Genomic DNA, 23,536 nt, shown 5'->3' on the forward strand with positions numbered 1-23,536 from the left:
TTTGTTTGTTTTTTAAACAATAGTCTTGCAAATAAGGCTCTTCTAATTAAAAAAATATTTTATTTACTTTAATGAGGAATAGAGAGTGAGTGAGTGAGTGAGTGAGTGAGTGAGTGAGTGAGTGAGTGAGTGAGTGAGTGAGTGAATCTGTAATTAGAGCACTACTCAGTTTAGGCTTATGGTGGTGCTGGGGATTGAACCTGGGACCTCAGAGCCTCAGGTGTGAAAACCTTTTGCATCAACATTGTGCTCTCTCTCCAGCCTGAGATTCTTTTCTTGAGGGGAAGATGTTTTAAAGTTCTCACTCTCCCACTTCAAGGCCCAGACCTGGTAGGTGAAGCCCAAGGTTGTCAGCATTTTTGCTCACGTCTCCCAGAATGTGTTTGCTAAAGTGATGAGCCCCTGGTCTACAGTCAATTGGCATTTTAAAAATGTTCATTCTAAATTTATCCACACCAGATACATTTCCTGATTTCAATGGCATCCCAATTTTGAGTCTGCATAGTTTGTTAATTCTTCTGAAGGAAATGTCTTCTCTATCATCCAATCATAAAAGCTAGACTTTTAGAATTGTTGAAACAATGAACCAGGATTGTTGAAATAGTCAGCTGTGCTTACTAGCTGCTAATTAGAGTCTTCTGACTTTAATTTTAAAGATTCACTTAAGGGTATAGATTCACCTGTGACAAATTTCTCACTTTTGAATGTAATGGTAGGAGACTGGTCAGATATTTGTAGCCTGGATAAAATTAGAAGTTACTTTTCTTTTTTCTTTTTCTTTTCTTTCTTTTTTTTTTTTTTTTTTGGCCTCCAGGGGCTTGGTACCTACACTATGAATTCACTGCTCTTGTGGCCATTTTATTTTTCTTATTTTTGATAGGACAGAGAGAAACTGAGAAGGCAGGGAAAGATAGAGAGGGAAAGATAAGACACCTGCTAACCTGCCTCACCACTTGTGAAGCGACCTGCCTGCAGGTGGGAAGCCGGGGGCTCGAACCAGGATCCTTGAGCAGGTCTCTGTGTTTTGCACTACTGTGTTTTTAACCTGCTGCACCACTGCAAGCCCCTCCCCTTTTCTTTTTAGAATTTCTTTCCAGAAGTCCTCTTGCTGTCCCCTCCCTGGATGCCCCCTCAGGAATCACACACTGTAGACATGTTCTTTCGCTTGAAGCTCCAGAAGGTTCTCCCACTACTCAAGAGCAATAAGCTCATAAGATTAAGCAACAGTGAGGACCACACCTGTCAATCTTTTTCTGGGTCTCTCTGCAAACCAGCTCCCCACCTTTTTTTGCCACGAGGGTTATCATTGGGTCTCAGTGCTGGCACAACAAATCTACTACTCCCAGTAGCCTTTTTTTCCCATTTTTTTTCTTTTTTTAATTTGATAGGGCAAAGAGAAATTGAGAGGGGGAGAGGGAAACAAAGAGACACCCCTGTAGCCCTGCTTCAGTGCTTGTGATGCATTTCCCACTGCAGGTGGGGAGCGGGAGTTTGTACCCAGGTCCTTGGGCATGATAATATATGCACTTAACCAGGTGTGCCACTGCCCGGCCCCCTGCAGCCCCCTTTCTCACTTGCTTTAAGCACACTGCTCATGAAGCTTCCCGCCTGCAGGTGGGGAGCAGAAGGTTTGATCCAGAGTCCTTGTGCATAGTAGTGTGTGTGGCCCTGTATATGTAAAATACTGAGGACAGAAATTCTGAGTAGAAATAGTGAAAATGAAAGCCCTGGAGCATCTCTTAGAACTAGTTAAGAGGGGAAGAGGGGAGTCAGGCGGTGGTGCAGTGGGTTGGGCGCAGGTGGCGCAAAGCACAAGGGCCAGGCACAAGGATCCCAGTCCAAGCCCCCGGCTCCCCATCTGCGTCGCTTCACAGGCAGTGAAGCAGGTCTATAGTTGTCTGTCTTTCTCTCCCCTCTCTGTCTTCTCCTCCTTTCTCCATTTCTCTCTGTCCTATCCAACAACGACAACATCAACAATAACTACAACAATAAAAAAACAAAAAACAAGGGCACCAAAAGGGAATAAATATTAAAAAAAAACTAGTTAAGAGATAAATCAGCAGATTTGAAGTTGAATTCCACAATCAAGGAGACAATTTTGCCCATGATAATAATACGGACTAAAAATGTTATCCATACAATTTGGTCTATGATCAATATAACTCAAAATTTATATTTTCAGTGAAGTCAGTACCAGTAACAGTCTAGGACTGGTAAAGACCTTCAGTATGCTTTTATTATTATTATTATTATCTTATGCCTCCCGCTCTCTCACATGCTCTTGTTTTTCACTTTTTTTGCATGTGTGTTTTAGAGTTTTTTCTTAGGATGGTTTGTAGGCACATATGGCAGCTGTAGTTCTTCTGCTTCCAAGGTTATTACTGGGGCCCTGTGCTGGCATAACAAACCCACTACTCCCGGTGGCCATTTTTTCCATTTTATTGGAAAGGACAGAGAGAAACTGAGAAGGGAGTGGGAGAGAGAGAGGGAGAGACAAAACCAGACACCTGCAGATCTGCTTCACCGCTCATAAAGCTTCCCCCCTGCACGTGGGGAGTGGGGCCTAGAACCCGGATCCCTGTATGGGTCCTTGAGCTTAGTACTATGTGCACTTAACATGGTATTTTTTTCTTTTTAAGTTTTAAAAATTACTTTATTGGTAATAATTTATTTAATGACTTATTTGATTAAGATTGGTGGTTTATGCCGCCAGATAAATTTGATCACAGTAAGTGAAGAACATTTAGTGACCTGTGTTGACAATGTTTGACACAGTGTCAGAGCTTCTAAAACAGACTGATTAGCAGACACTTTTTACCTTTGCATTTTCAATGCAGGGACAGAGGGCCCAAGCTGCACTGGCCTTGACGTCCGGGTGAGGATTTTTCAGAAGGGACCACAACAAGCGAACTCCATCCAAGCGGTCAATTATCCTATTGTGAAACCAAAGATAGTAGCATACACTCTGATTAGAACAGGGAAATGACAGCCACCAAGTTGTAGATGCTGCTATGACGGCCAACCTGACTTCCCTAGGCGGACGACCTCACCGATGTGTCCTGGAACTCCACCTCTCCAGAGCCCTGCCCCACTGGGGAAAGACAGAAACAGGCTGGGAGTATGGATCAACCTGCTTCTGCCCATGTCCGGCAGAGAAGCAATTATAGAAGCCAGACCTGTCACCTTCTGTACCCTGTAAATATCTTTGGTCCATACTTACAGAGGGATAAAGAATGGGGAAGTTTCCAATGGAAGGGGTAGGATATGGAACTCTAGTGGTGAGAACTGTATGGAATTGTACCCCTCTGATCCTATGGTCTTGTTGATCATTATTAAATCAAAGAAAAAAGAACAGGGAAATGAAATTTTAATTGACCTGGCGACTCAAAACTATTTTAACTACCTGTTACACTTGTGACATTTTGCATGGAATTTTATTTTGAAGCAGACTAGTATTTTTTTTTAGATGTACAATTTAATACTTGATATCTACTTACATTGTGAAAGGGTCACCTTGTAAGTGATGACATTGTGATTGGGATTTTTTTTAACAAAACTACCAATAGCAGGGATCTAAGGTGCTATTGAATCATTAGCTCTCTGGTTTTGGTTTTTAAACTAGAACCTGGAAAGCAAACTCCATGATAGTTATGATTCACATAAGCTTAAAATCAACTCATGTAATTTTTAATTAGCTGTACACAGACTGTCACCAAAATGTAAGAATACTGGTTTCTTTCATATAGGAACATCTAGATACTTTCCAAAACAAATATTTATGCCTCAAAACGGTGCAATTACCTCCTTTATTTGGTCTGTGTTTAATTGACTTACCTTACTGTATGACATATTTTAAGCGCCCCCAGTCCTAATCTAGTGTTAGGAATTAAAATCATTATACTACAGAGCATCCTTTGTCGGGCACGAATAACACGTAACTTGTTTTCCATGTGTTCCCTTCCCAGCAAGGCTAACATTGCAGACTGTGTTATAATTGCTTAAACACACTGTAATCAAAATATCTTCATGACTAGCTGAAAAATGAATTATCATCAGAGTCATCTCTACACCATCTGTCTTCTGTTTATATATCAATCAGACCTGGGAGCATAACCTCGAATTAAGTTCCACTGAGGACTTGCAGTGCAAAAGGAGGCCAAACACAACTTAATGTGCTGTACAAACATGGCTTTGTTCTGAAAGATAGCTTAAATTCAAAGCAGATGAAAAAAAAAAAAAGATAAAGAACATCAAAATCACTTTTGACTTTTAAAATCTCAAATCAAGTTAAACGTATGTAGGATTTTAGCCACAGATAGAATAAATACTCCTAACTTAAAATGCCATTCAAATTCTTTCTTGAAAGTTGACATTAAAAAAAAACACCCTATGTTTCTTGATTACCTGAGATGAATTGGCCAGGAAAAAAACAGAGAGAGAGAGAGACAGCATTATTCTAAAGGTTTCCAGAAGGACATCAGTTTTGCAAAATCTTATGAGACAACAGATAATGCAAATAGCTTGTGGTCACTATAGCTTTATATGGTGTATACACTGCCTTTAAAAAAATGATTTGCAATAAGAAAAAGTGAAAAGAAAAACTTTGAACACACAGTTTACCTAAATGGTTCTCCAAAGCAAAGGCCTTCTGTTAGCATTGCTCCAAGAGCAAGTAAAGCTTCAATTCTCAGCTTATGGGGTCTGTAAAGAAAGATACTGAACACTTCACAATTGGGGGGGTAGAAATAAAGTGTCATTACTTGCACATAACATAACTCCATGTTAAAACACCACCACCACCACACTGGGGGGCTAGGAGAGAGTACAGAGGTAGAGCACTAGACTTTTCCGTAAGTTAAAGGTTTGATCTCCAGCACTACCACATACCTGAGCTGAGCAGATGTGCAGTACTCTGGTCTCTCTCTCTTCTTCTTTTCTCTCTCTCTCTTTATCTCTCTCTCTCTCTCTTTCTCTCTCTCTCTCTCTCTTTCTCTCTCATTTTCTGACTCTCACTGGCACTTTATGTATTTCTACCTCTCACAGAAATAAATGAAATCTTTTTAAAAAACATGATGGAATCTACAAAAATGTATAAGAATGAAATTAACAAGGTTATCATTGCTTGTAAAGCTGAACAATAAATTTAAAATAATTACCAATCACAGTCACATAGATACATAGGGAAGACATAATGAAAGGAATGTTAAGAGTTCGACTTTGACATTTGCAAGATACTGCTGAGAGAAATGAAAGAAAATCTAAAAGTGCGGGTGGCAGACAGCTTGTCAGGAATGATAACAATATCCCTAAGATTTCCTTTGCCCCTAAATCAGCTACAGATTCCTGACATATATTAAAATGCCATAAAGTTATTAAACATATTTAGACAAGATGATTCTAGCATCTGTATAGAATTACAAAATATCTAGAATTGTCAAACACATCTTAAAATGTTGGAGAACACATGCTACTTTGTAATCTACAATAACCAAGAGAGTATGCTGTGCATAATGGCAGAAAAATATACGGATGAGAAAAGGACCTCTGAACTAGGCCCGCTTACACAGTCAACTGAATTTCAACTAAGGGCCCTCCCTGACCAATCAAATGAGAGACAGTTATTGATTGACTGATTGATTAAGAAAGGAGACATTAACAAAACTGTAGGATAGGAAGGGTACAACTCCACACAATTCCCACCACCCGATCTCCATATCCCATCCTCTCCCCTGATAGCTTTCCCATTCTCTAACCCTCTGGGAGTATGGACCCAGGGTTGTTGTGGGTTGAAGAAGGTGGAAGGTCTGACAATAAAGTTCCCAAACCTAGATATAGACCAGGTCCCGAGATAGAACATATGTTCACACATGTCCATAAACCAGGGCAAAATATATACCTGAAAGCAGAAGTACAAAAAGAGTCTGCAGTGAGTACCCCACAACACTTCATCTGCACTATTCCAGCCTTTAGCTCCATGATTGTTCAACAATTTGTTTGGCTTTGTATGTTAACTCTCTTTTCAGCCACCAGGTTCCGGATGCCAGCATGATGCTGACCAGACTTCCCTGGACAGACAACCCCACCAAAGTGTCCTGGAGCCCCGCTTCCCCAGAGACCCACACTACTAAGGAGAGAGACAGGCTGGGAGTATGGATCGACCAGTCAACGCCCATGTTCAGAGAGACAGTGTTTTTAACGCATGCTGCTGGCAATATCAGAAGAAAAGAGTGACTCCAGCTTCCTTTCCACTCCACATTTATAAATCCAGGGCAGAGAGCTAGAAGAGAAGAGTTCTGGAAAGCCCAGCAGTACAACAGAGGATTTGCTTACATAGGGCCTAGGTTCAACCCCCAGAACCATATGTAACTGAGTTGAGCAATAAGCACTCTTACTTCCTTCTCACAATAAAAATAATTTTTAGTTATTTGGTTTTTAGATAAGGACAGAGAGATAGTGAGGCAGGCGCACACACACACACACACACACACACACACACACACACACACACACACACACAAAGAGAGAGACTGAGACTGTAACACTGAAGTCTCCTTCAATGTGGTGGGGTCTAGGCTTGAACCTGGGCCGCACACAAGACAAAGCAGTGCCCTGGATTTCAATGAGCTTTTTCACTGGGTCCAAAATGTTTTTTGTTTTAAAGAAAATTTAAAAATTAGTTTGAGGTACATCAACAGGACATAAGAAATAAAACCCAGTAGCAGTGAAAGAAAAATAGAAATTGAGCTTTTTCAAATTAAAATTTTCTGCTCAGACTATAGTCTTAATGTTGACCAGGAAAGAAATTAATGCACAGCACCAAGATCAAACAGTGGACCTGTAACTAGAATATATAAATACATCTATATAAATATATAGATTCTTCAAATCACCAAAACCTCTAGAGTAAAGAGTGATGGATTTGGAAGGCTTCTGAGAAGCTTTTAGGGAACTGATACTGTGTGTTCTCCCTGGTGTTGGATGGCAGTCATGTTTCATGGCTTCCCAGTAACTTACCCATATGGAAACTTACGGTATGCATGTTCCTTTACATTCATTACCCTTTACAAGTTGAAAGTCTACAAGAGTCTGTTAATTTTGTTGCAAACGCCCTATTCTCTATTTTCCTACCTAATGGCAGGATAGTACTGAATAGCCCATATCTTCAGCTACTCAACTAAACACACTGCACAACTGGCTGGCTGAGATATAGAACAAGGAAGCACATAATCTACATAATCCTCAGGTTAATGAAATAGCTCATCTGGATAGAGTGTCTGTTCTGCCATGAGCAAGACCCAGATTTGAACTTGGCCCCAACTGCATTGGAGGTAGCTCCACTGCTGCAATGCCTTCCCCCTCTCTCCCTCAACATCTCTCCTTTTTCTTCCTCCCTCCCTCCCTGTCTCTCTCCCTCCCTCCCTTCCCTCCCTTCCTTCCTTCCTTCCTTCCTTCCTTCCTTCCTTCCTTCCTACCTTCCTTCCTTCCTTCCTTCCTTCCTTCCTTCCTTCCTTCCTTCCTTCCTTCCTACCTTCCTACCTTCCTACCTTCCTACCTTCCTACCTTCCTACCTTCCTACCTTCCTACCTTCCTACCTTCCTCCACCAGGGTTATCACTGGGGCTCAATACCTACACAACAAATCCATTGCTCCCAGGGGCCATTTTTTTCCTTTTATTTTCCTTCTTTTATTTGATAGGACAGAGAGAAGTTGAGGGGTAGGGATTGAGAGAAAGAGGGAGACCTACAGCACTATTTCACAACTGATGAAGCTTCCCTCACGGGTGGGGACCGGGGGCTTGAACCCAGGTATTTGCACATGGCAACTGAATGCACCGCCACCAGGCTCCCTCTCAGTCTATCTGGAAAAGTAGGCCTGGAGCTATGATGTTCCACACATGACAAAAGAAATCGACATAATCCTCAAACAAAATCTCCAGTGCTTGCTTTAAAATGAAAAAATGAAGATTCAGAAGATTAAATGGTTCACATAATTATGCTTTACTTGACATCTAGGTATCAGTTAACTCCTTGTGCTTTTTTTTTAAATGTTATATAGACAAAAAAACAAAATGAAAAAATAAGAAATAATTCTTGTTGATACAAACATGGAAAACGGTGCTCGCTTCGGCAGTACATATACAAACATAGAAAACATATTCTATTTTATGCTTTGCATGAATCCTAAAAGGTCACCAAAAACTGGTTCTGTGGTAAAAAAAAAAAAAAATGTCTGGACAGCCACAAAGAGATTAAATCTCTCTGTGTACAAACAAGCCTGGCTTTACTTTTTTCTCCTTTCTAAAAAGAACAAATAAAGCTAACATAAGAAAAAAATTTTTAACTATGTAAATGTAACATAATTATGTTTAAACCACAGAAGACAGGAAATTTAGAGTTACAGATTCCATGGCAAGTTTTAATTCTATCCTTGTGCATATGTTTTATAGAAAAGTCTTTCATTACATGATCACATAACACTAGACCATGTAACAACAGGTTCAACAAATGTTTATTTTACAGTGTGTGGAAGGAAACTATTTTAGAGGATGGACTATAGGAAATTCGTATTTATGTAGGTAAACTTATGTACAATTTCTTAGAATTCTGGGTATGAACAGGATATTAACAGAAATATTTCTTGATTATCTTCTAACAAAAAACAACATGAAAATGAACTCTTTTTTAAAAGTAGACATATATAACTTGAGAGCTAACCTCCAGATTTTCGGCTTATTTTGAAGTAATGAAAAGCTTATGCCATTATGATTTTAGCAAGTTTTGAAATATGGATGCCAGGAACTTTGTATAAAAGCATAGGAGGGGACTGAAATAAATCATTATGAACTGTGAGTAAACTGAATTAAAAAAAAAAACACCCATCCTCATTACTGTGACAGTTTGTTGGGGCTTCTGACAACACAGTTTTCTATATATAAAGAAAAATTAGGGGGCAAGGTTGCGGCACACATGGTTGAACACTTAACACACATTACAGTGTGTAAAGATCCAGGTTCAAGCCTCTAGTCCCCTACCTGCAGGGGAGAAGCTTCAAGAGCAGTGAAGCAGTGCTGCAGGTGACTTACTTTCTCTCTATCAATCTCCCCCTTCCGTCTTTTTTAAATTTTTAAAATATTTATTTATTCTCTTTTGTTGCCCTTGTTGTTTTATTGTTGTAGTTATTATTGTTGTTGTTATTGTTGGATAGGACAGAGAGAAATGGAGAGAGGAGGGGAAGACAGAGAGGGGGAGAGAAAGATAGACACCTACAGACCTGCTTCACCGCTTGTGAAGAGACTCCCCTGCAGGTGGGGAGCTGGGGGCTCAAACCAGGATCCTTACACCGGTCCTTGTGCTTTGTGCCATGTGTGCTTAACCCACTGTGCTACCGCCCAGCTCCCCTCCTTCCATCTTAAGTTCTCTCTGTTTCTATCCAAAATAAAAAATAATAATTTTTAAAACTTTTTTAATAATTTGATTTGACCTTCGAGAAAAAACAAATTGACTTGACTTTCTAATATGACCTGCATTTCAGGTTAGGAGCATTTAACACTGATACAAACAAGTACAATTATTAGATTATCCGGATAAATAAAAAGTCCTCAAGATCTTCAGTGAAAAGATAAATGACCTACAAAAACAAAAGAACTAGGCTAGTGTCAAGTGTTAAAAGAAAAAGTAAGGAGGAGGCAATAGCAGAGCAGCATTTAAGTAATTCAGTGTTCACAGTGATCAAGTATTTGATTGCTCTCAGTATTTATGGGAAAAGCAGCTGGCTAGACACATGCATTTCTGCATGGGTGAGGGAAAAAATCAATAAAGTTTCAAATCAAATCAAATCAAAACAACCCATTTTGGCAATCTGTAGACTAAAAGAAAATAGTCTATAAACATATACCAAATAGTTAATAAAAATATATAAGAAATGCAAAAACTCAATCCCAAAAGAGCAAATAGCTTGAACAACAAATGGGCAAAGGAACTGCAAAAACATTTCTCTAAGGAAGACATACAAATAGTCGGCCAGGTTTATGAAAAAGCACCGCACAGCACTCATCATAAGGGAAATAAAAACCAAACCACAATGAAGTGCAGCTTTCCTCCCTATTCGAAGGGAGATTATCCAGAAAGAGGAGGCAATATTGGTAAGGACATGGAGAAAAGGGAGCCCTCGCACACTGATGGTGGGAACATAAAGCAGTGTAGTCACTACGGAAACCAGTTACTTGGTTCCTCAGAAAACTAAAAATACAACTATGTGACCCAGCAATCCTACTTCTGAGTATACAGCCAAAGGAAATGACATCAGTATCACAGACATCTGCATTCTTGTGTTTACTGTAGCCAGTGTGTGGAAACAATTAGAGTGTCCATCGAAGAGTAAGAGGATGATGAAATGACGACATGCATATACAGTGGCAAATTATTCACTCTTAACACAGAGAACTCCTGCTTCAGGATTTGCGAATGAATTTGAAAGCATGATAAGGGAAGTGAGAAAAACTCAGATAGATATCACATGATATCACTTGTATGTGGAATCTGGAAATGTTCAACTTTAGGCTGTCAGGAGTTCTAAAAGGGAGATAAAGAACAAAGGCAACAAATCTTCCATAATTAGTATGTAAACTTGTCTACTGTACAGCATGACAAGTTTAACAGCTACATTGTATCGTAGATTTGAAATTTGCTAAAGGACAGGCCTTCCTTAAGTGCTTTCCCAACACCAAAAACTCAACAGTAACGATGTGGATTGCTGGTTATGTCATTTAACTTGATAGTGGTAGCCATTATGCCAGGTAAACATACTAAAAGGCCCTGCTGTACTCTTAAATACACACAACTATTTTGTCAGTCATAACTCTATAAAGTTAACAAAAAAGAAAGAACATTCTCACTAAGTAGGAACTTGGGAAATTCTGTAGCCATGAACCCTTCTTAACTTTTCTACTAGATGAGCTCCAGACAATCAGAGTATGTCTGTGAAATCAGAAAATAAGCGATGGTTAACATTTCAACACGCACTTAAGTCCATCTAAGATTAAAACAAGGGTAAGGTTGAGGGTGGGATAACAGCGTTCAAATGTTATATATAACAACAAGTAGAAATAATATAATTTAAAGGGGGGTGAGAGTGGAGGAAAGAAAGGAAAATATGATAAGCTCACTGCCATCTATATGAATAATGGGTCAAAGTTAAGAAGACTAGCAAAAACAAAGAAATGAACCGTCTACTGACTTCTCTTAAAACTTTTGGTATTTTTTAAAATGTTTATATTTCCTAAAGACCATGTTCCTTGTTTTGTAGTTGTGTTCATTATATTTCTTTTGTTGCTAGCCACCAGGCCTTTAGTTCAATCGACTTTATGCTTCTTCCGAGCGGTAGCCTCTTTCTTTTTACACTGACATATCAATAGACAGTTCGGAAAAAATGTGATGTGGTTTCTTTTGGCTATTTCATATCCTGTCTTAACAGTCTTGTGATTGTAGGAAAATCATTTGTCTGAATTTATAGGTTTCCTTTTGTGATGCGAAATTGCCTCAAACACAATCCTACCCAAACCTGCAATTCCATTTGCCCTTAGAAACATACCTCCACTCAGTTTTGATCACTAAGTTCGTCAATCTTGCTCACTCCAAATCTCTCAAAGTTTATAGTTTCACTGTGCTATTATCTGGCAATCATTGTCTCTGGTATCCCTTTCACTCCAAAGCATCTCCAGCAGTCTCTTTGGGCCAGAAGACTGTTGCAGACAATATAAAATGACATGTCCATATGATTTCTCCTGAGGCCCCACTTATCTCGATGTTTTATGATGTAAACCTCAGCATCTGATAGGACATTCCTCACTTCTTCCAGGGATCATTTGCTCCCCTAATCTCTGTTTTGTTTGAAAAATATGTTGGCTGTGCATCTCAAAACTATGACATTTATTTGAGGGGGGAGGCTTGAGGTCTGAAGACACATGTGTTAGACGTCAGTATATTACAGGTCAATAATAATTCACAGTATTCTGCAGGTGTGTTTAACATTTAAGATATACAATTTTTATTGTTTCCTTGTTTGGGGGCATATGGTTTTTTTTCCCCTCCTACCTTGGCTCTCTCTCTCTCTCTCTTTCACATTATGGATATTAACCAACACATGCTTATTTATTATCATATCATCTGCTCCATTATTTAGAAATTATGTCTCCTCAAATTAATCAGAATGTCCTTGAGACCTGATATTTATTAATGACTGTGTGTGACTTTTATAATTTTGTTTGGAATCCTGCATTTTAAAGAAGCTTTTGGAGCTTTTTCAGAAAAGCACATAGCTGTTTTCTCTATACTTCCTTTGCATGGGTTCAAATGAAAAGTGAATTAGTATAGTTTTATCGAAAATAATTTAAAGGTATACTATGAAAAGTAATTATAATATTTAGAAGGATTTTTTTTTCAGTTTTCAACTATATAACCTGGTGATAACTCATGTGGAAGCCTTTAAATCTGAAATACAAGATATAAGTGGGACCTTTGCAGGAGTAAGTTTAAGTGTATACAAATGAAATCCAGTATACTGAGAAATTAGTAGTCCCCAAGAGAGAAGATGATTTGGGACACAGTTAAGACAGTGAAGACACTGTTAAGACACTGCCAGCAAAGCAGACAACCGTAAAATCCATATGGAAGGTGTAAGGGAATCTCAAGATTGCTTCTCAAGCCAAATTCAATCCCATCACAGGTCTTGTCTGCAATATTCTTCCACTGGGTTGGCGCCTCATATTTCAAGGCCTGGTTCAAACATTATCTCTTTCCTCTTCTCTCTTTCCTCCACTTCCACTGGAACTAAAGTAACTACTTTCCACCCAGTTGTTGCTTCTTTCAATTGTTTTTCTTTCTTTCATAATGCTTAATGCAATCAGTTCGCTTGCTCAATGAGAACTTAAAGCTGCTGTCTCTACACTCAACAGAGGCCAAGTACTAAGAGATCAGGGACTTCAGTCAACAGTATTGATATACCTTTCCCATATTTGGAAGCTACTTACTCTCTTCCCTGATCCAGCTTTCTGGTCCTATTTCCAGCCATGACATCATTGTCTATGCCATCCTCTCTTTTCTCCCTTCCCCAGAGTCCTTTGCACTGGGGCAATGTACCACACCCAGTCCAAGTTTCACTGTGTGTGTGTGTTTCCCTTTCTGCCCTTCCTTGTTTCTGTGAATAACTAGTTATTTTAAATTTTTTTATCATTATTATTTTGCATCCAGGGTTATTGCTGGGACTGCACTACAAATCCACTGCTCCTGGAGACCATCTTTTTCCCATTTTGCTGCCCTTGTTATTGTTATTGCTGTTGGATAGGACAGAGAAATCAAGAGAGGGGGGAAGACAGAGGAGGAAGAGAGAAAGACAGACACCTTTAGACCTGCTTCACTGCTTGTGAAACGACCTCCCTGCAGGTGGGGACCCAGGGGCTCAAACCGGGATCCTTATGCCGGTCCTTGCATTACTAGTTATTTTAAGTCCTTCCAATATGCCCTCCAGCTCATTCAAGGAAACAAATTGGCTTGCTGATTTAGTAACCTGACACTATTTACATGTAAGCACATTTCACTTATTAATCATTCATGCCTATAAATGCGAAGAAATGGTTTACCAAGCATTACCCCCCAACAGTCTCAGACAAAACCCCTCAGTCTCTAGGATCACTTACGCCATACTCTCGGGCTCCACGGCACAGGCGCCAACTGCTTTTGTGACGTTGACAAGAAGAGCCTGGTTTATTCCAACAAGGAGGTTCACAAGTGGTTGAATGCCACCGCACTTCCGGACAATGACTCTGTTTTCATACTCCTGGCAGCACTCTCCCAGTGCGCCAACCACATTTATAAGCACTTCTTCTGGCTGATCAGTCAAAAGGCCCACTAAGGTTTCAATGGCTTTATATTCCCGAAACCTAAAGGATCATGAGCCAAAGAGAGGAGAAAGGAGGGTGAGAGGGGGGGAACGGCATTATTTTTGATAAAAAGTGGGCTGACCATGATCCTGACAGTGATGATGCTGATAGCTAAAACGACCCCATGTCAGTTACATGCTCATCCCGCCCTTACAACTTCATGGTGCAGATATTATTCTCATCCCCCTTGCTGGAGGTTCCCTTATACTGAAGGGTTCACTGGGCTATGTGAGCAAAGCAAAGACAAACACAGTTTGTCTCATTCAGGAAAGAAAGGTTGAGACAGGTTGAGCTGGCTCAGCATTTATTATTAAGGGGGTGAGTTTAACATACACAAATGGGCAAATCTGAAGAGTAAAATAAACCAGGGGCTGGGTGGCGGTTCACCTGGTAGAGCGCACGTTACTGTGTGTGAGAACCTGGGTTGAGATCCCCCGGCCTCACTCGCAGGGGGTAAGCTTCATGAGTGGTGGTGTGGTGTGGTATTGTTTCTCCTTCTCTATCTGTCTCTCCCTCTGTTTCTTACCAGCTAGTTAAAAGGAAAAAAATAAGTGGCCATCACAAACAGTGGAACTGTGCCAGCACCAAGCCCCAGTGATGGCAAAATAAATAAATAAATAAATAAACAAGCAAATAAATAAAATACAGCAGTTGGTCATAAAGTTTAAAAATCCATTACGTTGGATGAAATCCTATTTGAAATTCACTATTTCCAGGTGGTGGTATAGGAAGTAGGAAACTTTTCTAAGTTTCTACTTAATTCCACTAATTTAATTCAGAATATACATCTAGGGGCAGCCCTGGAATTGATGCCTTAAGATAAGATATATATAACACAATCACATTAAATTACAAGAACGTGTTTTGGTCAAAGGTCCCCCGAGAGCCTGCTCTTACTTGGTTACATTCTCTTTGCTGATGGAACATTTCCATATCGCTCCTGTCACGGCAGCCAGCCGTTCCTTATTGTCAGTGTTATTGAGCAGACTGGCCAGGGGTTTAAGGCCTCCGTGCAGCCTGACCAGGTCCCGGGTTTCCTCGTCTTCAGCACACTGTGTGGAAAGGCAGATCAGAGGCTGTCAGTGATCGAGGCCTATCAGGTGTTCAGCAGTTGCTACGTAGCACGCTATTCGAGTTGCTGTTAAACGTCTCAGAGAACCATATTCAGAAGATGCCTTCAGGTAAGACACAGTCCCTCTCTGTGCAGATAGCTCTCTTGACAGTGTCCTTCTGCCCTCCATGTGGCTCTGGCAATGTCTACAAGTTTCTACATATGTGGCCATTCTCCCAAGCCAACTCTGCAGTGGTTTAAGCTTCTATGGAGAGGAGACAGAGAGGCTGGTCAGTGAGGCAGCTAGAAGGCTGCGTGCATGAGTGACTTACAGTGATGCAATTTGAATCTTGAGTAAACACAGTAGAGGAGACAGATGAATGAGTATTCAGTGAGATCCTCAATCACTGACAACTGCCCTGCTCCCCAATCTGAGAGATGAATAATCTGCCCAGTCGAGATTCTAGGCTCCTAATAGAGTGTTATCACAATAACAAATGATGTGTACTCAAACATGTTTATCCGTCTGTCTTTGCCACCTTTAAAATGTCCAGCGTTGGTGTTTCCAAATGACCGAGCTTCTCTGCCTATAGAGTGAAGGATAGCAGATTTGGCATAGGCAAAAATAAAAAGAGTCAATGAAGCCGTTGAGGACACATCCAATTCCATAGGATCTGGACTAGTCTCCTCTAAGGAAAGGATATTAAGACAGGAAGGGAAAAGCAGAAAGTGAAAGTGGGCCTGGCTGTGGCATATTGCACCAAAGCAAAGGAGACCATCACCGAGCGGCCCGGGCGCCCTGGTACCTGGTAGATGGCCATGGCACAGTGCTCCTGCAGCTGCTCGTTCTCACTGTTCAGGTTCTTGACCAGATTCTCGATGATTCTCTCTGCTTTGATGGCAGCTCGGTAGTTTTCCTGAGGAGACAAGTGTGAGTATTTCTGTATGCAGAGTGCACGGACACCACTTTCTATTCATGGTTACTACACAGAATGGCCTTTCGTAGCAAACTAAGAAAGTCATCCCAGCCTAAACTGCTGGCTGAACTAAATATTTGAGGGTTTACTCACCACTCAAAAAGATACCATAAAGGTACCGTTTAATGAATGTTCTCTTAGTTAAGTTTTCTCCGACAGAAGGCTGACTTGGACAGAGAACATTCTGAGCAGTCAATAAGAACCTTAAAAGCTATGTTTTAAGTTGGGGCAGCTGGTGGCATGCTCAGTAGAGCCCACCTGCTACAGCATACAAAGATCCGAGTTCAAGTCCCCAGTCCTGATCTGTAAGGGAGAAGCTTCACAAACAGTGAAGCAAGTCTACAGATGTCTTTCTGTCTTTCTCCTTCTCTCCTCCTTCCCTCCCTCCCTCTCTCATCCTTCCCTCTAGATCTCTATCTGCCTCTATTCAATAAATAATAAATAAACTATTCAAATTATTTTTCAAGTAAGGCAAAGTCAGTGACAAGAGATGAGAGAAGCAGATCCTGGCACCTCAGAGGCACATTCCTGCAAGGTGCCCACCACCGGAATCAGCATGTTCTCGTGAGATGTCTTCAGCAGCCGAGCCAACAGAGGTATGCCTCCCGCTTTGCGAATGGCTTCTTTGTTTGTGTGACTCTTGCTGCAGCTCCAGAGGGCCAGGGCCCCACAACGGGCTACTTCCACATCTCTGGTCTCATAGAGACTCAACTGAGCTGGCTCTGAGGAGTTCTGCCCACAGTCAAGGAGAGCGACCTGGAGAACAGACACAGTAGACATGGAGTTCCTTCCAAAATGAAATGCTGCTCATTTTAGATATGCTGCCAGTTATTCATTGGGCTCGTGTTGCCACTCTCCCAACTAACAGTGAGACGAGTTAGTGTGTGGAGCTCTGACTCCCTGGAGGAGAGGCCTCGTGGTGAGGTCACCTGACTGGGAGGGCCTTCGGTACCCACAGACCAGCTGCCTCTTCCAGGCCCTCGCCATCACACACACACACACCACACACACACACACACACACCTACCTATGAACACAGGTGAGCATTACAGCTGTTTCTGAAAACTTACATTGCTCCAAAACTGGGGGGGGGGGTCAAGTTTATTTTCTTGTTGTTTGCCATTGTAAATACAGAAAAATGAGGGGGCCAGGTGGTAGCACAACGGGTTAAACACACATGGTGCGAAACACACAGACTGGCATTAGGATACCAGTTAGAGCTCGAAACTCCCCACCTGTGGGGGGGGGGGGGTTGCTTTACAAGTACTGAAGCAAGTCTGCAGGTGTCTATCTTTCTCTCTCCCTCTGTCTTCCCCTCCTCTCTCAATTTCTCTCTGTCCTATTCAACAACCACAACAGCAATAACAATGATTACAATAATGAGGGCAACAAAAATGAGAAAAATGGCGTCCAGGAGCAGTGGATTCGTAGTGCAGGCACTGAGCCCCAGTAATAACCCTGGAGGCAAAATATATATATAGAGAGAGAAGAGAGAAAAATAAAATCTCAAGGTCTTGTTACACACACACACACACACACACACACACACACACACACGTGCACACACGAGCACACACATGAGATTCCCAGAACCCTCGGTGTCCAGTTAGAGTCCAGGAAGGGGTGGTGGGAGGTGATGCCTGAGTGGCCGCCCATGGTACTCAGTACTCACCAGCTTGGTGATGCCCCCGTACTGCCTCACCACCCGGCGGGCTCTTCTGAACTTGGCAACGTTCGCAATGGTCTCAGCTGCCAAGCACTTGAGACTCTTGTGTGGCGAATCGAGTATATTAACCATAATCGGTAAGCCCCCAAGGTCAACAATACTACGTCTGATTTGAGAATTATGACTTATTTCCTTCAGGATTTTCAATGAACCAATCTAAGTGAGAAAAAAAGTTACAGGTGAAAGCACGTGTACTATGAAACTGGCACTCTGCTTTTTAACATTCCTAGTCTACCTAAGATACCCCCCCATTAACTTTTCTTTTTTTAAAGAGAGTTTTTATTCCCAGGTGCTATGCACAGCCTCTGCATTTTCTTTCTTCTTCTTCTTTTTTTTTTTAATAATTTACTTATCTATTCATGAGAAAGATACGTGGAGAGAGAGAGACAGAGAACCAGAATCACTCTGGTACATGTGCTGCCAGGGATTGAACTCAGGACCTCATGGTTGAGAGTCCAATACTTTATCCACTGCGCCCCCTCCTGAACCACCAGCCTCTGTATTTTCCTTCCTTTCTGTAACAAACACCCATCATCCAAAAAGCACAGACCGATGGCAAAGCCCAGAGGGAGAAAGAAGAGCAGCTGATGTTGACAGCAGCAGGTTATCAGTAATAACGGCTGCCAAAGAGAAGAAACAGGAACAGGGAACACCAAAAGCTGAGGACCAGGGGGTGCCATGAACAAACATCTCCCTCCTCCACTGCATCACCCACTTACCTTACACTTGACTTCATCAGTATCAAGCAGATTTATTAAAACTTCAAGGCCTCCAACGTCCCTGATGGCCAGCTGGCAGGTCTCTTGGGCCAAGTTGAAATCCTTCATGGAGCACAGTGCGATCACCGTGGCAGTTTGGTTTCCTCCCTGCGGAGACACATCATCACAAAAAAAGGGGGGGGGTGGTTTAAGACCACACTCCTTTGCAAAACGGCTCATCCACAGACGGTACATTCATATTTTTTTTCAGCTCTCTGAGTGGGCTGGAATTTACTAAGTGGATCACTGCAGAGTTGTGAAGCCCAAGAAGGCTGTACGGAGCAGCATAAAACATTATTCCAGGGAGTTGGGCGGTAGCACAGTGGGTTAAGCGCAGGTGGCGCCAAGTGCAAGGACTGGAGTAAGGATCCCGGTTCGAGCTCCCAGTTCCCCACCTGCAGGGGAGTCGCTTCACAGGGGGTGATGCAATTCTGCAGGTGTCTATCTTTCTCTCCCCTCCTCACTCCATTTCTCTCTGTCCTAACAACAACGACATCAATAACAGCAACAATAGTAACTACAACAATAAAACAACAAGGGCAGCAAAAGGGAATAAATATTTTTTAAAAACATTATTCCAATTAAAAGAGTTGACATTTAAAGGTAGACTGCCTGCTTTAAATGGCTAAGCTCTTAGGCCGTGTGAGTGCATTAAACAGAGCCAAGGGACAGCCTTCACAAATCAAGCAAGGGATATAGGGACCCCACCCCCAGCTCCAGAACAGAGCACAGCACCACGCAGAGCATATGTAAGCATATTTAGAATAGTCTGGAACAGGGAAATTCTCCAGAAAAGGATGTCACGTGGGAAGCAATAAAAAAAAAGAGGGGGAGGGCAGGTGGTGGCACAACTGGTTAAGCACACACACTATAATGCTCAAGGACCTGGGTTCAAGCCCCTGGTCCCCACCTGCAGGGGGAAAACGTCACGAGTAGTGAAGCAGGGCTGCCTGTGTCTCTCTGTCTCTCTCTCCCTATGTGTACTTTCTCAATTTCTCTCTGTCTCTATTAAATAATAAATAAAATTGTAATATTAAAAAAAAAGACCCATGTTGAGGCAAATCCTGAAGGACTGTTAAGTGAGATAAGCCAAAAAAGAGAAGGATAAATACCAGATGACCTCACTCATAGGTGGAGCTTAAACAAAGACGGGCAAACACTTGCGCTGGGTCTGGCATATTACACCAGAGCAGAGGACTCTGGAGAAGGAGGGTGGAGGGGGCTTTGGGATTCTGATGCATGATGGCGGAGGGGATATAAATTGGGGATGAGAGTGCTTTGCAGACACCTATCACAAGAGAGATGAGAAATTGTACCCACGTGTCAACAACTGTACTGTAATCCACTGAGCCCCCCAATAACACGGAATTAAAAGAAACCCATGTTAGGGCCATGAGTAGGTGGAGTCATGCATGTGAGCTGGGACAGGGAAGGGAACCCCATGAAGACCTGAAGATGAGCCCAGTGGGTAGCAGGTGGAGATAAATGGAAACTCTACCGCTGTAAGTGGAGGTCAGGATCCCAGAGGCTTGTGCATAGCAGCGTCTATGGTGGAGAGGAGTGGGGAGGAGGTCCTTTAGGTTGAAAAAAAAAATCCTGAGAGTTTTTTTTAGAAGATAGAAAGCTTGATCAGTGAAACAGACCTACTAGGAAATCAAGATCAGAATTTGTCACAGGAAGTCTTAAGCAATGCCCACCAACAGTGAATGCTGTGAGCATCTGCTGACGTACACAGCCCACTCTTCACCACTACTGAGAAGGTTCCACCCTAAGCGTTCCAGGGGGGCTTGACTGGTGCATAAAACACAAAAGCAGTAGTTCCCAGTGAAGAGGATAAACAGTTTCTTTGTCTATTTATCTTATTGTATTTATTTATCAGACAGTGACAGAGAGAAATCAAGAGGGAAAAGGCAGCTAAGGAGAGACACCTGTAACACTGCTTCACCACCCATGAAGCTTTCCCCTGCAGGTAGGAAGCAGGGGCTTGAACCTGGGTCCTTGTGCATTGTAATATGTGCTCAAGCAGGTGTGCCACCACCTGGCTCCTAAAAATGAAGTGCTTTTTCCTTTTTTTTTTTTTTGCCTCCAGGGTTATCTCTGGGGCTCAGTGCCTGCACTACAAATTCACTGCTCCTAGAGGCTATTTTTCCCCATTTTCTTGCCCCTGTTGCTGTTATTGTTGTTGTTGCCACTGCTGTTGTTGCTGTTGGATAGGACAGAAAGAAATCAAGAGAGGAGGGGAAGACAGAAAGGAAGAAAGACTGACATCTGCAGACCTGCTTCACCGCTTGTGAAGCGACCCCCCTGCAGGTGGGGAGCTGGGGCCTCAAACCAGGATCCTTCCACTTCACGCCATGTGTACTTTACCCACTGTCCAGACCCAAAAATGAACAGTTTTTATAAAAGGTGCTTTCTAAATACAGTCTTGTATGTCTACCTCAACACATAGCACTGATAGCCCCAAATAAATCTTTTTTATTTTTTTGAGAGAGGATATCTTCAAATTACGTCTTTATTCACTTGCTAGTCATTGTTTAATATTGCTATAAATGTTACATGTGACGATATTTATAGACTAAGCACCAAAAACAGAAATCCTATTCCAGCTGCCCAACCCCCTATCACAGACTCATTCACCCTGTTATATATTCAACACAAGATGCTCCTTTTCAAATAAGAGACAAATGAGGGAGCCAGCTGGAGTGCACGCATTACCACACACAAGAACCCGGGTTCAAGCTTCTAGTCTTCATCTGCAGGGAGTAGTGAAGTGAAACTTCAGGAGCAGTGAAGCAGTGCTCCCTTTTCCCCTCTCTATCTCTCCTTCCCCTCTCACTTTATCTCTGTCTTATCAAATAAAAAAATAAAGATTAAAAGAAGAAGCTGAAATTTGTAGAGGGCAAACACCTTAAGTGAAGATGGAAAGATTTAGACTTCAGCTTTCTCTCATCCTCCTTTCCAGAAAATTCCCTCTCTGTCTCTAAAAATGGTGTGACCCACACTGTCTTTGGGGACTCTGACAGATTTTATTTTTTCCCACTAATTCTGCCCCCTAGGTAATTCTAGGCTGTCCTCTATATGCTAGATTCAGTTTAAAGTTACAAGAGCCTTGACTTTATTATTTGCACTTAACAAGCTTTGCTCTTACAGTTTCTGGTGTCTTTTCCTCAACATCAGGAGACTGTCTCCTGCCACCAATTTTCCCACTGTTGTTTTTATTTATTGATTTTTTCAGAGTTTAATTTTTATTCAATAGACACAGATAAACAGAGAAAGGGTAAGAAAGGGGAGAGAGACAACTGCATTACTGCTCCACTGCATATGAAGCTTCCCCTGTGGGTGGGGAACACGGTTGGTTTTAAAACATAACAAGCCCTCTAGCTCCTGTCAACTTCACAAACTCCCTCACTGTGGGACAAAGGACCTTCACACACTTGTATTTGTGGCGCCTCTTGTAGAAAAATAGCAACCTGGGGGCCAGTTGGTGCAGCTTAAGCACATATGGCACAAAGCGCACGAACCGGAGTGAGGATCCTGGTTCAAGCCCCAGCTCCCCACCTGCAGGGGGGGGGGTCGCTTCATAAGCAATGAAGCAGGTCTGCAGGTGTCTGCCTTTCTCTCCCTCTCTCTGTCTTCCCTTCCTCTCTCCATTTCTTTCTGTCCTATCCAACAACGATGGCAGCAATAACAACAACAATGATAAACAACAAGGGCAACAAAAGGGAAAAAAATAACCTCCAGGAGCAGTGGATTCATAGTGCAGGCACCAAACCCCAGTGATAACCCTGGAGAAAAAACAAAAAAGAAAGAAAGAAAGAAAAACAGCAGCCACACAGGAGAATGTTAAATGACACAGGACAAAGAAAACCAGAAAAACAACTTTTAAGTGGGGTGCATTCTCTGAATTATTAAATGTTACTATTTTACATCGTGTACAAAAGTTTTATTGGATTATATGTTTCTTCTCTTAAAAAATTAATCAATTTACTATTATTATTTTGGAAAGTTGGGGCCTGACACGTAACACCACTCCCAGGCCTCTATCACTCAGATCAAGAGACAGAAAGAGAAGGACAGAGAAAGAGGAGACGGCACGGAACTATATTTGCATGCGGTGCTGGGGCTTGAACCTGAGCCAAACGCAGCCAAGATGCAGGGCATGTGTCTGCTGTGGTGAGCTAACTCTCCAGCTCTTGTTCTGAGCTTCTATTGTTAGAGGAAGCCTGAGTATTCCATGCGAGGCAGTTGAAACAGGGCTGGGCACTGCCACAGAAGTCTGGAAATGTAAGTCGGGGAGGGAGTCTTTAGGCAGTGGCTTCAGATTCCAGAACGATGAGAAGGTGAAAAAGATGTCACTTGGTGTGTCCGACACTACCAGTCAGTCAAGCAGAAGGGTCCAATACCAGACCCCACTTGCTGGAGAAGCCGCAACTGCCCTGAGTGTCCCTGTTGTGTGTGATGGAGGCCTTTGCTGGCCTGTTACCCCTGGGTCCCATTTTCTCAGGTAGTAATCATCTCCTTATATACTTAGCACAATCGCTTCCTGCTTTGTTTCACATTCTCTTATTTTTCCATTTCTAGACTCTTTCCAGATTATTTCATTATTGACACAAAGACTAATAACTTGGATCCACCTGCATATCAGATTTCAGTCTCAGGGGGAAAAGAAAAGAAAAAAAACTAGTACAGCCACAGGCCCTTTGGAATATAACTAAAATATGCCTACTAGCTATCTACAAAATGGAGACATACCCCAACCCCCACCAACTCTTCATCTGCACTACTCCAGCCTTGTTGCTGGCTTTGAAAGTGACTGGGATCCATGTGGATTCAGTCGGCTAGGAAGGATCGTCAGTTTCCCCAATGAATGGGTACTCATGAGATGCACCACGGGAAGGTCAATCCAATGCATCCCCATGTGTTACAAACTCCTTGAGAGGCTGTTTCTGTCACGTATTTCTCATCTTACAGAGAAATTCCTATCACCCGCCCAGGCTGGTTTCCGCCCAGGAAGATCTACCTGCGAACAAGCCCTGGCCCTCTCAACTTACACTGAAAATGGATTCCAGAAGAATTTAAAGACGGGTG

The 23,536-nt window shown here is 42.0% G+C and overlaps 1 protein-coding gene across 2 annotated transcripts in view; it reads right to left on the reverse strand.

Annotated features, from left to right (window-relative positions):
* Nucleotides 1-2,648: 2,648 nt before the first annotated feature.
* The window catches only part of ODAD2 (outer dynein arm docking complex subunit 2), a 53,874-nt gene continuing 32,986 nt past the window's right edge, over nt 2,649-23,536 (reverse strand). The window contains exons 10-16 of one of the 2 annotated variants that reach the window (XM_060192645.1): nt 18,410-18,556; nt 17,637-17,846; nt 16,478-16,720; nt 15,794-15,904; nt 14,834-14,988; nt 13,694-13,936; nt 2,649-2,933 (exon numbers count right to left, since the gene is read on the reverse strand). In XM_060192645.1, the coding sequence (XP_060048628.1) occupies nt 2,801-2,933; nt 13,694-13,936; nt 14,834-14,988; nt 15,794-15,904; nt 16,478-16,720; nt 17,637-17,846; nt 18,410-18,556 (1,242 nt within the window). In that variant the 3' untranslated portion in view covers nt 2,649-2,800. Of the gene's footprint in view, nt 2,934-2,965; nt 3,092-13,693; nt 13,937-14,833; nt 14,989-15,793; nt 15,905-16,477; nt 16,721-17,636; nt 17,847-18,409; nt 18,557-23,536 lie in introns of those variants that run through there. The other variant, XM_060192646.1, reaches the window with a different exon arrangement.

This window comes from Erinaceus europaeus, chromosome 6 (assembly GCF_950295315.1).
Source record: "Erinaceus europaeus chromosome 6, mEriEur2.1, whole genome shotgun sequence".
Classification (NCBI taxonomy): domain Eukaryota; kingdom Metazoa; phylum Chordata; class Mammalia; order Eulipotyphla; family Erinaceidae; genus Erinaceus; species Erinaceus europaeus.